This window comes from Vulpes vulpes, chromosome 14 (genome assembly GCF_048418805.1).
Source record: "Vulpes vulpes isolate BD-2025 chromosome 14, VulVul3, whole genome shotgun sequence".
Classification (NCBI taxonomy): domain Eukaryota; kingdom Metazoa; phylum Chordata; class Mammalia; order Carnivora; family Canidae; genus Vulpes; species Vulpes vulpes.
In genome coordinates this window covers 97,164,240-97,176,803 of record NC_132793.1, presented here as the reverse complement: position 1 = coordinate 97,176,803, position 12,564 = coordinate 97,164,240, and the positions used below count along the sequence as shown (strand labels likewise).

The 12,564-nt window shown below is 42.9% G+C and overlaps 1 protein-coding gene across 4 annotated transcripts in view; it reads right to left on the bottom strand.

Annotated features, from left to right (window-relative positions):
• The window catches only part of AKAP13 (A-kinase anchoring protein 13), a 323,293-nt gene that overhangs the window by 178,070 nt on the left and 132,659 nt on the right, over positions 1–12,564 (bottom strand). For all 4 annotated transcript variants that reach the window (XM_072737237.1, XM_072737235.1, XM_072737236.1 and 1 more), the window contains exon 4: positions 7,183–7,479. In XM_072737237.1, the coding sequence (XP_072593338.1) occupies positions 7,183–7,479 (297 nt within the window). The remainder of the gene's footprint in view (positions 1–7,182; positions 7,480–12,564) is intronic.

Below are 12,564 nucleotides of genomic sequence, written 5' to 3'. Positions count from 1 at the left end.
AATATACTAGTAAGTTCAGAAAGAAAAACATGTTCTTGGGCTTATTTCACTTAAAGGAAAGGTTCCCGTTGGTACAGCGAGTCATGCTGAAAGTGGTGGAATGAGAAAGGGCTCTGGAATGAGACAAATCTGGGTTCGGATGTGGCCATTTATCATCTATGACTGGGCCTCATCCGTTCCTACCTCTCTGAGCTTCATTTCTTCATCTCTGGGTGAGGCACCTTCATCTAACAACCAGGGTGGCGAATCTCAGGGATGAAGACTGTGCGAGATCCTCACTAAGTGCCAGGTTCCCTCCCTTTCCCTGCTTTCTCCTTTGGTTGTTCACTAACCACCTCTCTCTTCCTCAGGCCTTCTCCTGTGATGACAGACCAACAGCCAGGGCAGGGCTGCAGTGCACAGCCTCAGAGGCCAGCCATGGCTCACTTCCAGGGCACCACTCAGACAACAGAATAGGAATGGTGCCCAGGAGCTATACCTGCCTTCCTCTCATTCTCCATGGCTTCCACAAGCCTCAATTTCTTCACTGGGCATTCCCAGACTTCTTGGACCCCAGGGCTTTCTCCTTACACCTAAGTCCTCTATGCTTCTTACATGAACAGCAATTAATTAAGAACAAGTGCATCTTTGAACCTGTGATTTTACACCGAATCTCACTGCTTTCCAACGTCACGTATGTATCACTTTAGTCTCCCTATTGCTAACGTAAAATTTTCTTAGATGGAAAAGCTATCTTTCATATTTTTACATTTTTCCTACAGAACTATGCACACTGACTAATTCAAGAATTTATAGGGTGTTCAGCAGAGGCACGTGGCTGGAAAGAAATCAACACCCCAGAAGAAACCATGGCATGTGCAGGTACATACTGTAATAATCAACACCTCAGAGCAGGTGGCAGGGCCAGACAAAAGGGCAAAAAGATCCTTCACAGATCAAATATCACCACCTGACTTGTGCCTTACAGTTGTTCACAAGCACTCCTTATCAAAACCAAAGAGCTAATAAGTCATCGACCAGGAACTATGTGACTTTTTAGAGACTGGTCAATTCCAGCCTTACTAGGTGACACCTCCTCAAAGCAGTTTTCTCTCCACCCTCACCCTTTCCAATCCTGATTTGAGTCAGCTTAGTATTTCCGAGTTCCAACAACAAAGCCATCCACCTGCTTGAAGCTGGCACCCTGATTCCTGCACCTGTATCCTCCTGAAATCATTCTAAGCAGCAGGTGCCACATGTACTTGCAGGTCACTCCCTTTCTGCAATCAACAGACAACAAAGAAGTGTAACGCAGGTCAAGACCCTAGAGGTGCCACACTCTGGGCTACGTATTTTGCATTAATGCTTCTCACACATTATCCTCAGTTTGCAGACAAAGACAGGTTAATAACTTACCCACAACAACAATCAGCAAGATTTGAAAATTCTTCTATCTAGAAACCATAGCTTCTCCATTAACTCCACTCCCTTTCTCTAAAAACCAAGCAATCATGCAAGGGAACTAATGTGGTTTACAAAGCACCTTTTAATGTTTTTCTCCAATAAATAAAAATTTTTGCCCAACTTATCTTTTGTTACTGTTTTTATTCCTTTTGTCTCAGTTTAAACTCTAGCACACCTACAATTTAGGACCAATTTCTGTTCTGTGGTCTCTATATTCTGTATTTTTTCCTCTCATGATCCTTTGTCTTTCTCCTCTGTATTTTGAAAGTTGCTTAACTTTGTTCTTCAGATTTCTAACTTCATTTCCTGTGATGTCAACTGAGTCCTTTGTCCCCAATTTGAATTTAATTATGCCGTGGGATTCTGGATGTCCCTGCATCATTTCAAGTAACTCCCTTACCATCTTTGCCCTCACTGTGATGGCTTTTTTGCAGATGTAATTAGAGCCCCTAATCAGTTGATTTAATAAGGAAGACTATCCTGGATAATCTGGATAGGTCTAACTGAATCAGCTGGAAAGCTTTGAAACTAGGACTGAGGTTTCCCTGGAGGATGGCCTGAGCCTGAGCTCATGGGACTCCATCCTGCTCCAGATCTCATCCTTTCCTGACTCACTGATGATGACAACTTTGGCTCATTTCAGTGGGCATGAGCTTGTGATCTTCTCTATTCCTGCCCTATGATTCTTGGACTTGCTTAACCAGCCTCCACAACCATGTAAACCATGCCCTGCAATAAATCTTAATGCAGATTTCTCCTGCTGGCCCTGACTCTCTGGTTGAAACCTGACTGAGGGGCTTCTGGCATATTAAATACTCCCTAAACTTATTTTTCTTCTGGTTGCTTCCTTCTCTAACTTCACAATAAGTCTGCCCTCTTTGAGCTTTTAAAGGACAAATGCAAACTCTCTTCTAAATTTTTCCTTGGCTCCTTAAAGAAAGTCCCTTAAAGTCTTCTATCTTAATATTCATCATACTTTTCTGTTCCCTTGAGGCTATACTTTATCTCATAGACCCTGTGTTGGTTGGCTGCCTTTCCCATTTAACCATGCTCAATTGAAAAATCTCTATGGAGGCTTGGTTTCCACCCATAGAGAAGATAGTAGAAAATGTCTTAAGTCCAGCTTGTTATCTATTTATGTGCTGGGAGCACCTCCCACACCTATTCCCTCTGATCTGCAGAGAAAGCTGATGTACCTTGCCTAGCAGGCATTCAACCACAATGAGTATGCTAGATGGCTGCAACTTTTCCAAAGTGTCAGATTTGTGACAAAGTAAAATGTCCTAAATTCTGTGAACAATATAGCAATCAAAGACTTTTTCCTTCCCCATCAATCCACCTAAATGCCCTCGCTCATAGTTAACTCTTTGAATCTATATATATGAGACTCCTAAATCACCATTCTTTCTACTGTGGCAAAATGGGTCTTAGATAAAGCTACAGTCCCACATGATGCAGGGAAAGAAAACTGTGGACCAGTGTGAGCAAGGGGCTTGTAGAAAAATGGTAACTGTAGCCTTGTTATAGAATCAAAGTCTGAGAGGCAACAAAACCTTCTGAAGCTAAAGTCCTGCCATGACAAGGAACTGCTTCTGCTTGTCCTGGAGTCAACAGAGATTAATCCTATGCCAAGAAAAAAAATCCCTAGTGGTCTTTTTATATTTTACTATTTTATTTCCTTTCAGCTATGATAGCTGAAAAAAGATGCAAATGTTAGTGAGTGTAGCTAAGGAAATAGTTCCACAGGAGGGGTGCAGGAACTAAAACAGCAGTTAAGGCTGAGGTTCTAGTAACCAATACCCAATATACAGAACTGAGAACACCCTGTTTTTGGTGCAGTCTTTCTTAAACCTGTCTGATCCTGCTCCACCCAAATTTCTCCCTGTGGGGAGGATTCCCACCCCAAAAGACGATCAGATCTTTTCATTCAGTCCTACAATACCATAAGTCAGAAGGAAGATCTCCCCTAGGATGTCTCTCCTCCACCCTTTTCTTCAGAGCTAGTGGACCCGCCCTTGCCACCCTAGAGAGTTCCTTGCGAGGAAACCATCTCAGCTCACCACTTTCACGCATCACTGAGGCTCTGGGGAGTCAAGACAAGGAAGTGAGACTTGGCCACTCACAAGGAAGATGTTTGCCCCACCATTCACCCTCTGCCCAGATGCATCCTTACCACTTGCATTTAAAGCAGAACTAAGGCCACAAGTACAGTGTAGAAGCTGCTTCATGTAACTAGGGCTGGAAGGACTAGATGAACAAACGCCCTCTTGCTCGTGGCTTAAAGTGAAGAGCAACTTTATAAATAAGTAAAAGCAAAAACAAAACGGTTTCGTTCTGCTTCAAAGAACTATTCTTTCTAGTAGCCTTCTATAGGACATGTCAGTGTCCCTCCTAGAGCTCATCGATGTTCTGTCTCCAGTAGGTTACTGAAGAGTGGCCAAGGTATATTCAAAACAAAACAGCTTACACACCAGTACGCAAACACTCTCCCAATAAGTCTTCCTCCCTTTTATAGATAAAGAATCTGGGAAACAGAGATGTACTTTGTGCAAACTCTTGCAATGAAGCTAGGCTGTAAACAAGTGGAGCCCACTGCCTATGCCCCTCCCATATTACAGTATCAAATCTACACCAAGAATTCTCAAAGTTATATTCATGCCTGCTGTGCAGGGAGACCAAGGCTATGGAAATAATATATAATTTGTTTCAAATAGGCGCATATATGCACTTGTTCCTGAGGAGAAATCTTAAGCTATTTTCAAAGGAGTCACTGATCTGAAAAAAGTTAAAAAGCACTGCATCTAAACAAAGAGCAGGAGGATTAACCACACATCTTACATGATCCTGTTGTGCAAATATCAGCCTGGGACACCTGTAAATATCCCAGCTTTCAATAGCAAGCAGTCCTGTTATATAACAGGGTGCCCTGTTTACCTGTCTCATTATCCTAAGCAACAAGCCTGCTCCGTACCTTCTTCCTTTAGGTACCTTTGCAACTCACTGAGGTGAGCAAAATGTTCCTTTACACTAGTCCCTTAATAGCAAGCAAGCACCTCTTAACTGATGCTATGCTGCCCTTAAAGTACCCAGTGCATGTAGATTCTAATCCACAATTAATGGAGGAACTTATGTTGCAGAATGCCAATCTGGCACTGAAATCAGATTCCTGATCCCAGCTGTTGAGTTCAAGGTAGGTCTATAGAGTTCCTTGCATGCATTTCACCTTGCAAAGTATACATACCTAACTTGTTCAATTTCTTTCACTCTTTTAATTATTTGTAATTTATGTACAATAAAATTCACGTGGGGGAGGGGGGAAGCGTCCTGTGAGTCAGAACGCACGTGTAGATTCTTATAACCACCACCACCAAGACATAAAAAGCACTCCAATATCCAAAATATTCCCTCAAGGCAGCCCTTTGCAGTCAGACTCCTAGGCCCTGGCAACTACTCATCTTTTTTCTTTTCCTATAATCTTGCTCTTTTCAGACTATCTAGAACCATATACTAAGTAACCTCTGGAAATGGACTCCTTTTACTTAGCAAAATGCATCTAGGTTGTTGCATTTGGACCCCTAATAATTTGTCCCTTTCATTATTTTTAAATTTTATTACAACTCCCGTTTTTTTTTTTTAATTGCTGAATAGTGTTACATTGTATGGATATATCACTACTGGTTTATATATTCACCCAATGAGGGAGATCTGCATTATTTGCAATGCTGCTATAGATATCTGTGCAAAGATTTTTTGAGTAAAGAGAAGTTTTCCTTTCTCTAAGCTAAAGAGCCAAATGTGGAATTGCTGGGTCATAGAATAAAAACTGCCCAACTGTCTTCCAGGATGGCTGTATCATTCTGCAATTCCCCTAGCAATATATGGGATGTTGTTCTGTGGCCTTGCCGGACCCTGGTATTCTTGATTTTATCCTAATAGGTGGGTAATGGTACCTTACTGTGGTTTTAATGCACTTCCCTAAATGTTCAAACCTTTGATTTAGCCTTTGCTAGTACTGCTTGAGCAATTCTGTGCAAAAGAAACTGAAGAAGCACATGGCAAGTCCACAAAAATTTCAAAGCTGGCCAGTTCCCCCATGAAAGACAAGGAAGCTAAGGACCAGGGAGGGGAAGTGACATGCCCAAGGTTTCAGACCTGTGCTTCTTCTAACAGTTCTTTTTAATCATGGTAATATGAACAAACAATCCAACTCCTCTGCCTTCTTTAAATAAGACAAAAACAATAAAAACAACATAAACCCCATAAAAAAACTAATGCAATCCCATCTTGATGCTATTTGTAAATGGCAGCCAGAATTATCATTCCCATACCAATACAGAAGAGTAGGGGCTAGAGGTATAAAGCCCCAACATGAAGATTTCTGAAAAGGTGCTCATGACCTATATGATGGCAAATATTCTGACCTTTAGATTTTAGCAGTGCAGAGGTTCCTTGGATGCTACAGTCATTAGGAAAAAAAAAAAAAAAGGATAAAAGTTTTTTCCTTGATTGGATTTGAGAGTCCACATTGTCTTTTTTATTTTTCTGAGCAGAACTGCACCAGTAGTTTGCTGCAGCTAGCAGGGACACCTTTCCTGCAGTCAATCATAGGATTTAAGAGAAGTAAAGCTGGCAAATACCTCTTTAGCATTCTTCCACGGATGAAGTCTGGAGAGCAAGCATTGAGCATGCCCCTGACCCAGTCCCCTCTAGGCGTTCCTCCTCAGGATCTGCTCACAGGCAGAGAAGGTGACCATGGGTCTGCTCTCCCTACAGGATACCATAACCAGAGTGGGATAGCCACTGAAGGGCATTTCTCTGACTGTCCAGCTCTTTCTAGGATAAAGCAAGAAGAGGAGCAAACCCTCTAAGCAGATGCAGCATCAGTAGCCCAACAAGCTGTCATCTGTAGCAAACATTTTGACCTCCATCTGCTTAACTGCTAAACCTTTCCATTTGATTTAAACTCAGCAGGGAAAGAGGACATTATTTATTGGACCCCAAGCATACACTGTTTCATTTAAATATATATATAAAATCATGAAGTCTAGTAGATACTCATCTGCTACAGGAAGGATTATGTAGGAAAACCCCTGTCTGAGTAGAGGAACACACACAGTTACTACACCAGTGCTTTTTCTAAAAGTGGAGCCTTTCCTTCAATTAACTCTTATATGGAGAGCTAGCAGATAAAATAAGTTTAAGAGTGGCACTGCTTTGGTTAAAGAAGTGTGGGGTTTCTCAGAGCCCAGGGAGCTCTGGTACTCCCCCTCCCCCCGGCCTCAATGCCCCATCTGTTTTTTCCTCTAATTCCATGGAGTCTCTAGAAAACTTCAGGATACCATAATGAAAACCATGTCTTTGATAATAAAATACCAAAAGAATGACAAAAAATTACTCTGCTAATGTCCTCACGAAGGAAGGGTTGCTTTCTGTGCCTGGGAGAAGCAGCAAGAACCCCTGACCTGCAGCAAGGTGATGTGTGCACCACTCTCTGCTATAAGCAGGAACTGATAACAGCCACAGTAAGCTCCTGTTTAGGACATTTCACGGCAAAAAACAGGCTTAACAGCTCAGCTGAAGAACCGAGAATGGATGCCATCAGGCTGCTCTGCTCCAGTAGCTGCGAGATTTATCCAGCCACTGTGAAAGGCCTGAAGACAATGATTGTACAGAAGCGGCCCCACTGAAAAACTTAAGTACTCCAAACTTGTTCTCTCTGTGGCTCACTGAAGTGCTTACCATGCAAAGTCTGATCTGTCCCCAACACATTCCACTCTGCCGGCAGCTTCAGGTGCCTGAATGCCAGGGCAACCTTCTCATCAAGGGAATTCACATCCCCAGATGGGGGTCCCGACCGGTCAAGAAATCGGGTGAAGTTCAGAGCCTGCTGATTCCCAGCACTGGTCGCTAGGAACTGGGCTGCATCATATGCCTCATCCTGGATGAACTGGAAGTCTTCTTCAGCCACCACAAATACTGGAAGGCCCTCCTTGGAAGCACAGAGCAGCACCTTCACCGTCTCACAGCAGTCATGACCTAAACAAAACACACGGAAAAAAGAAAACAGTATTAGAGCCCTCCCACTAGGAGGAGGACCATGTCAGAGCCCTCTTGCTGAGATGGGGACCTGTCAGAGCCCTGGGGGTGGGGGTGGGGGTGGGGGGGACACGACACTGTATCAGAGCCCTCCCACTGGGAGGAGGACCATGTCAGAGGCCTCCTGCTGGAAGGAAGAGAGTATTAGAGTCCTCCTGCTGGAAGGAAGACACTAATGGGTCCTCTCTGTTCTTCTTACACAGTACACAAGTTCTCCTTCCTAAAAGAAACCCCTCCTCCCTCTGCTCTGACAGCAATCCAAACTTTTTTAAACTTCATTTCCAGCTCTTTTTGTAAACTATTATTTGCAAGTACGAACTAGTTCCCTTACTGCCAGCAAACTACTTTGTACCCCAAATGTATTTCCTATAGCTAATGTTTGGCACTGAACAGTCTCTGAAGATCTCAGGATGTACTGAATTACAGCCGTTCAACTCAAACAGAGAACGAAAGCCCAAGGACCTTATAAGGTCTACCAAGTCTGATACCAACTGAAGTGAACTACATCTGGAAACCCAAGAGGGAGAAAGCCACACAGACTGGTTAATATAAAAGGAATTACAGATTCTGCAGCACTTGGCTCTATTATCACCACAATTCAACAGATCAAACAATTAAACATTTTGAAAAGTACAAAACTACTTGATTTTATTTCATCATTATTAGCAATTCAAGGCCTACAAAACAACTTCCGCTGTCAGATACACGTTCTTTCCTGTAATGGAATGACATCAACGAAATTGCCTGATTCACACAGGGATGACACAATGCTGTGGGCAGAAGTCCAGTGGGGGGGCGGGGGGGAGGACAGGGGGAGCGAGCATGCTGAGATAAGTGCCCACTGTACAGATGGGCAGACCTCACGAGCTGCAACATATACTCCACCCCAGAGGGCTCAAACCAGTAAAATTGACACTGTTTCCATGGCTAAGGTCTTCCTGGAGACCAGACTCTGCTCAATTTCTAGCCTCACAGAACTAAGTATGTATGACATGGAGAATCTAGTCATTGAAACACAGTTTTCCCTCAACTTCCCAACACTAATATCAACCGACTAGAAGTACACTCCTAATATCATTCTTCCAAAAAATGTCTTTATGATGAGAAAAACAAAGTAAAATGGAGTCGGGTGTTTCTGCTGTGTGAGTGATGCCATCTTGTGCACTGCCTGATTAACGGCAGGCCCCTGCACCCTCCTCCCTCCTGTACGCAGAGACTGCTTGTCCATAATGAGAGTGAGGCCAAGTCCTCTATGCTTCCATAGATCTCACTTTCCGTACTACAGCCACAAGCCAGGAGAGGCTTCACACATGTACAGAACAAAGTAAGCTTCCTGCTGCCTTTGAAAGAGAAAACAGTAATTGTTTTTCCCATGCGAACAATGAAAGTAATAAGTAAATTGATTTTCCACAATGATTCTCCAGAGGCCTCTTTAACCCCATTACCCTCGTGACAGAAGAACCCTCTCACTGTTGCATAACTTTAGGGTGGTTACAAGTGTTTACTGACCCAGCACCTTCTATATACCAAGCACTGGACACGTCGCTTTCTCTTTATAACAAATTTTATGAGGTATATACTACCCTCGTGTTACAGATGACAAAACTGAGATTTCAGGAAATAATATGTCCAGGGCTACACAGATATAACAAAGCAGAATCCATTATTCAAATTCAAGTCTGAGGCCAAAGGACCATGGCCTATTACGTCATGATGCAAAGGCTCTGTCCCTGCCTGCAAGGAGCCTAATACACAACTGACAGGCCAGTGTGACTACCGAGCAAGAGTAACAGGTTCATTAACCACTGAGATCAGCCTCCATATAAACATGTAACTCCATCAGGTTTACCTCCCGCCTTCCAAGTTGAATTCTTTCTATAAAGGCTGTAGGGAATGGGAGCCTCCTCTGTCTGGTGCATGTGTGCACCCACATACGTATTTCAATTCAGTATGTATGTTGAATTTATATATTTAACATATGAAATGAAATTAGGGGGAAAATCAATCTTTCTTGCAGGGCAGCCAGCCTTATTATATAAAACAATAATGTCAATAGAAACAAATCAACTGATTCAGGTAGTAGGTTTAGAGATTTTTCTGACAGAAAGTGTTTCCTTTAAAACTGTCCTGAAATGGGTCACCTGGGTGGCTCAGTCTGTTAAACGTCTGCCTTTAGCTCAGGTCATGATCCCAGGGTCGTGGGATGGAGCCCCACATTGGGCTCCCTGCTCAGCATGGAGCCTGCCTCTCCCTCTCCCTCTGCCCCCCCCCCCCCCACTTGTTCATGCATGCTCTCTCAAGTAAATAAATAAAATAAAATTTTAAGGAAAAAAAAGACCACTTAAAAAAAATTGTTCTGTAACATCCAATAGCTAGATATGCACCAAGCCCAGAGCACTGTGATCACAAGGATGAGAGTCTCAGCCCTCTGTTTCAGCCCTCCAGAGGTTTATAGTCTACAGGGAGGAAATCAAACAAGTTACAGAGAACTGCAAAGGTAGTCAAAATGAGATGTGTTCTAGAAGAAACTCAAATAGTGTAACTGGTGGGAGAGAAGGACAACATTTCACAAGTGAGTAAGAGCAGGAAGACTTCACAGAGGAGGTGGCCACTCAGGCACCCTACTCCCAGCTCTGCAATCCCTGGGGTTCTTCACTGCAACCCTCAGAACTCAGATGCATGGTGCCTATCCTTCCTTACCTAACACACACGTATATAATACTTGCGATGTGCTAGGTCTGTTCTCCATTCCAAATAGTGGTTCATGTGCTCCTCCTATGCAGTAGATCCTATTGTTATATCCATTTACCAGATGCAGAGCCTAACCAACAAAAATATGAAGTAATTTGCCCACAGTGATCAGCTCCTAGGTGGCAGAATTAGAACTTGAGCTCACTTCCTTGCTCTAGAATCTGCTCTTTCTCCCAAGATTTATGGGTACAAGAGACCTGAAGAAGAATTAATAGGTTAATGGAAGAATCACCAGGGAATGAATAAAAACATGGTATTCAAACCCTGGCTGTTAGTTAGACTCTTACACCGTTCAACCCCAGGTCTCCTCTGAGCCTCAACTTCTTCATTTATAGCATGAGGGAGCGGCCCTGACAGGCCCCAGCATTTCTCCAGAGGTCAAAGCCTGTGGGTGTTAGCAGGCAGAAGCTGGACCAGGAGAGAAAATTAGCAAGACATTCCAAGAAAGGAGAATAGTTTAAAAAACAAAAAATGGAAGTAGAAGGTAAGTTCAAGGGATGGAAAACTACAGTTTCAGGAGGATATTAACTTCGTTACATCTGGATGATTAGTGACAGCAGTGGGTTCAAACCTATTTTACTTCTTAGCTATGTGGCCCGAGGTAAGGGACAACACCTCTAACCCTGTTAAATCTCAACAGTCTTCTGGTCCCTTAAGTGAAGAGCCAGAATTAGGAAGAATCTTCTCAAATTCTTTAATACCCTCACCCAAGACAATATCAACACCTAGCCTCGATTCATTTCCAGTGAAATAAGACAGAGAGTGACGGTAATGTATTTTAGTCACAAGAATAATTTTAAAGAACAGTGTGGTTCTCATTCGTGAATCTAACCAATAATTACAGCATAGCATTACAAGCCTTAAGCCTGTGCAAAGGTAAGAAATCCAAAAGCTTGAGCCACAAAGGGAGTCACAAAGCCACTAATAGTAAATACCATCCACCACCCTATAAAAATTTTCTGTATAGACAAGTTCACACCATATTTCAGATCTTCAGCTTCATCACTCACACACACTCACACTCACAGAGGGGTGCATGAGTGCAAAATGCCACAGTGAAGCACCCACCACCTTACTTAAACCTGCAAAGTGTAGGAGTAAGTGTCTGCGTGGAAATCTATCCAGCTAGGATAGAGTGAAGACGAAGGGGAGAGAAACAGAACATGGTTCAGGAGTGTGTGTGTGTGTGTGTGTGTGTACTTGTGCAAGCTACGTGTGTTTATTAGCAGCCTAAGCATGCCTATCTCTTTTTGCTGCTTTAGCAGAAGAAAATTAGCAAGAATTGGCAGAATTAGAAGGTGTTAGAAGGTGGATGGTGCAAGGTGGTAGGTGGAGGGTGAACTGTCCGCTCTGTGTATACATTTTTGTGTAAAATAAAACTATCAGACGAGGCAGAATGTCAGAAAAGGCCATGAAACAGAAACCCAGGAGCAGCTATCCGATTGTGTGTGTGACATTTTTCGCTTCAGATATAAATTCACAATCTGAAGGAGAGACTATGAATCATCCTAAGTAAAATGTGCCACAAGTTGGGAATTTGTTAGGTATGATTACAGCCTTCTTTTTCAAAAGAAACACCGAGGAATAAAAGATGACTGAAGGAGTGAGTGTGTCCTGGACGAGCTTTAAGAACTCCGAGTACACTGAAAGAGCTACTACCGCTCAAAAACAGAGTGCCTCAGCCTGCTGTCTGGAAATCAGTGTATGGGGCTGCCAGTGCTACTCTCTCACACTAGTGCTTTCTATTATGCTCAAGACTATTTTTTAATCCCTATAACCTTTCAGATAAAGCAGTTAGGGAGGACAAAAACCAATATGTTAAAAAACAAAAGTTATGGGATGCCTGGGTAGCTCAGCAGTTGAGCCTTTAGCTCAGGGCATGATCCCAGTTCAGGGATCGGGTCCCACACTGGGCTGCCTGTGAGGAGCCTGCTTCTTCCTCTGCCTGCGTCTCTGCCTCTCTGTGTCTCTCATGAATAAATTCTTTTTTGAAAAAAGTTATATAATATGGACCCAGTAATAAACCCACTGCATACACACACACAAAAAACACCTTATTGCCAAAAATTAGGTCTAGAGACAGTTCTAGATGAGCTCTCCAGGGGCCATTAGCCTTAAAACTGCCTTTGTATACACAAAATGCAAGGTATTAACGATGCCCACACATATACTCAAAATACACGGAAACCACAACGTGTGTGATATCATCACCCCAATTCAACCTCTTCTAATGTAAAAACAGAAGCTGCAATGGAAAGAAGAGTAGCAGGGTTT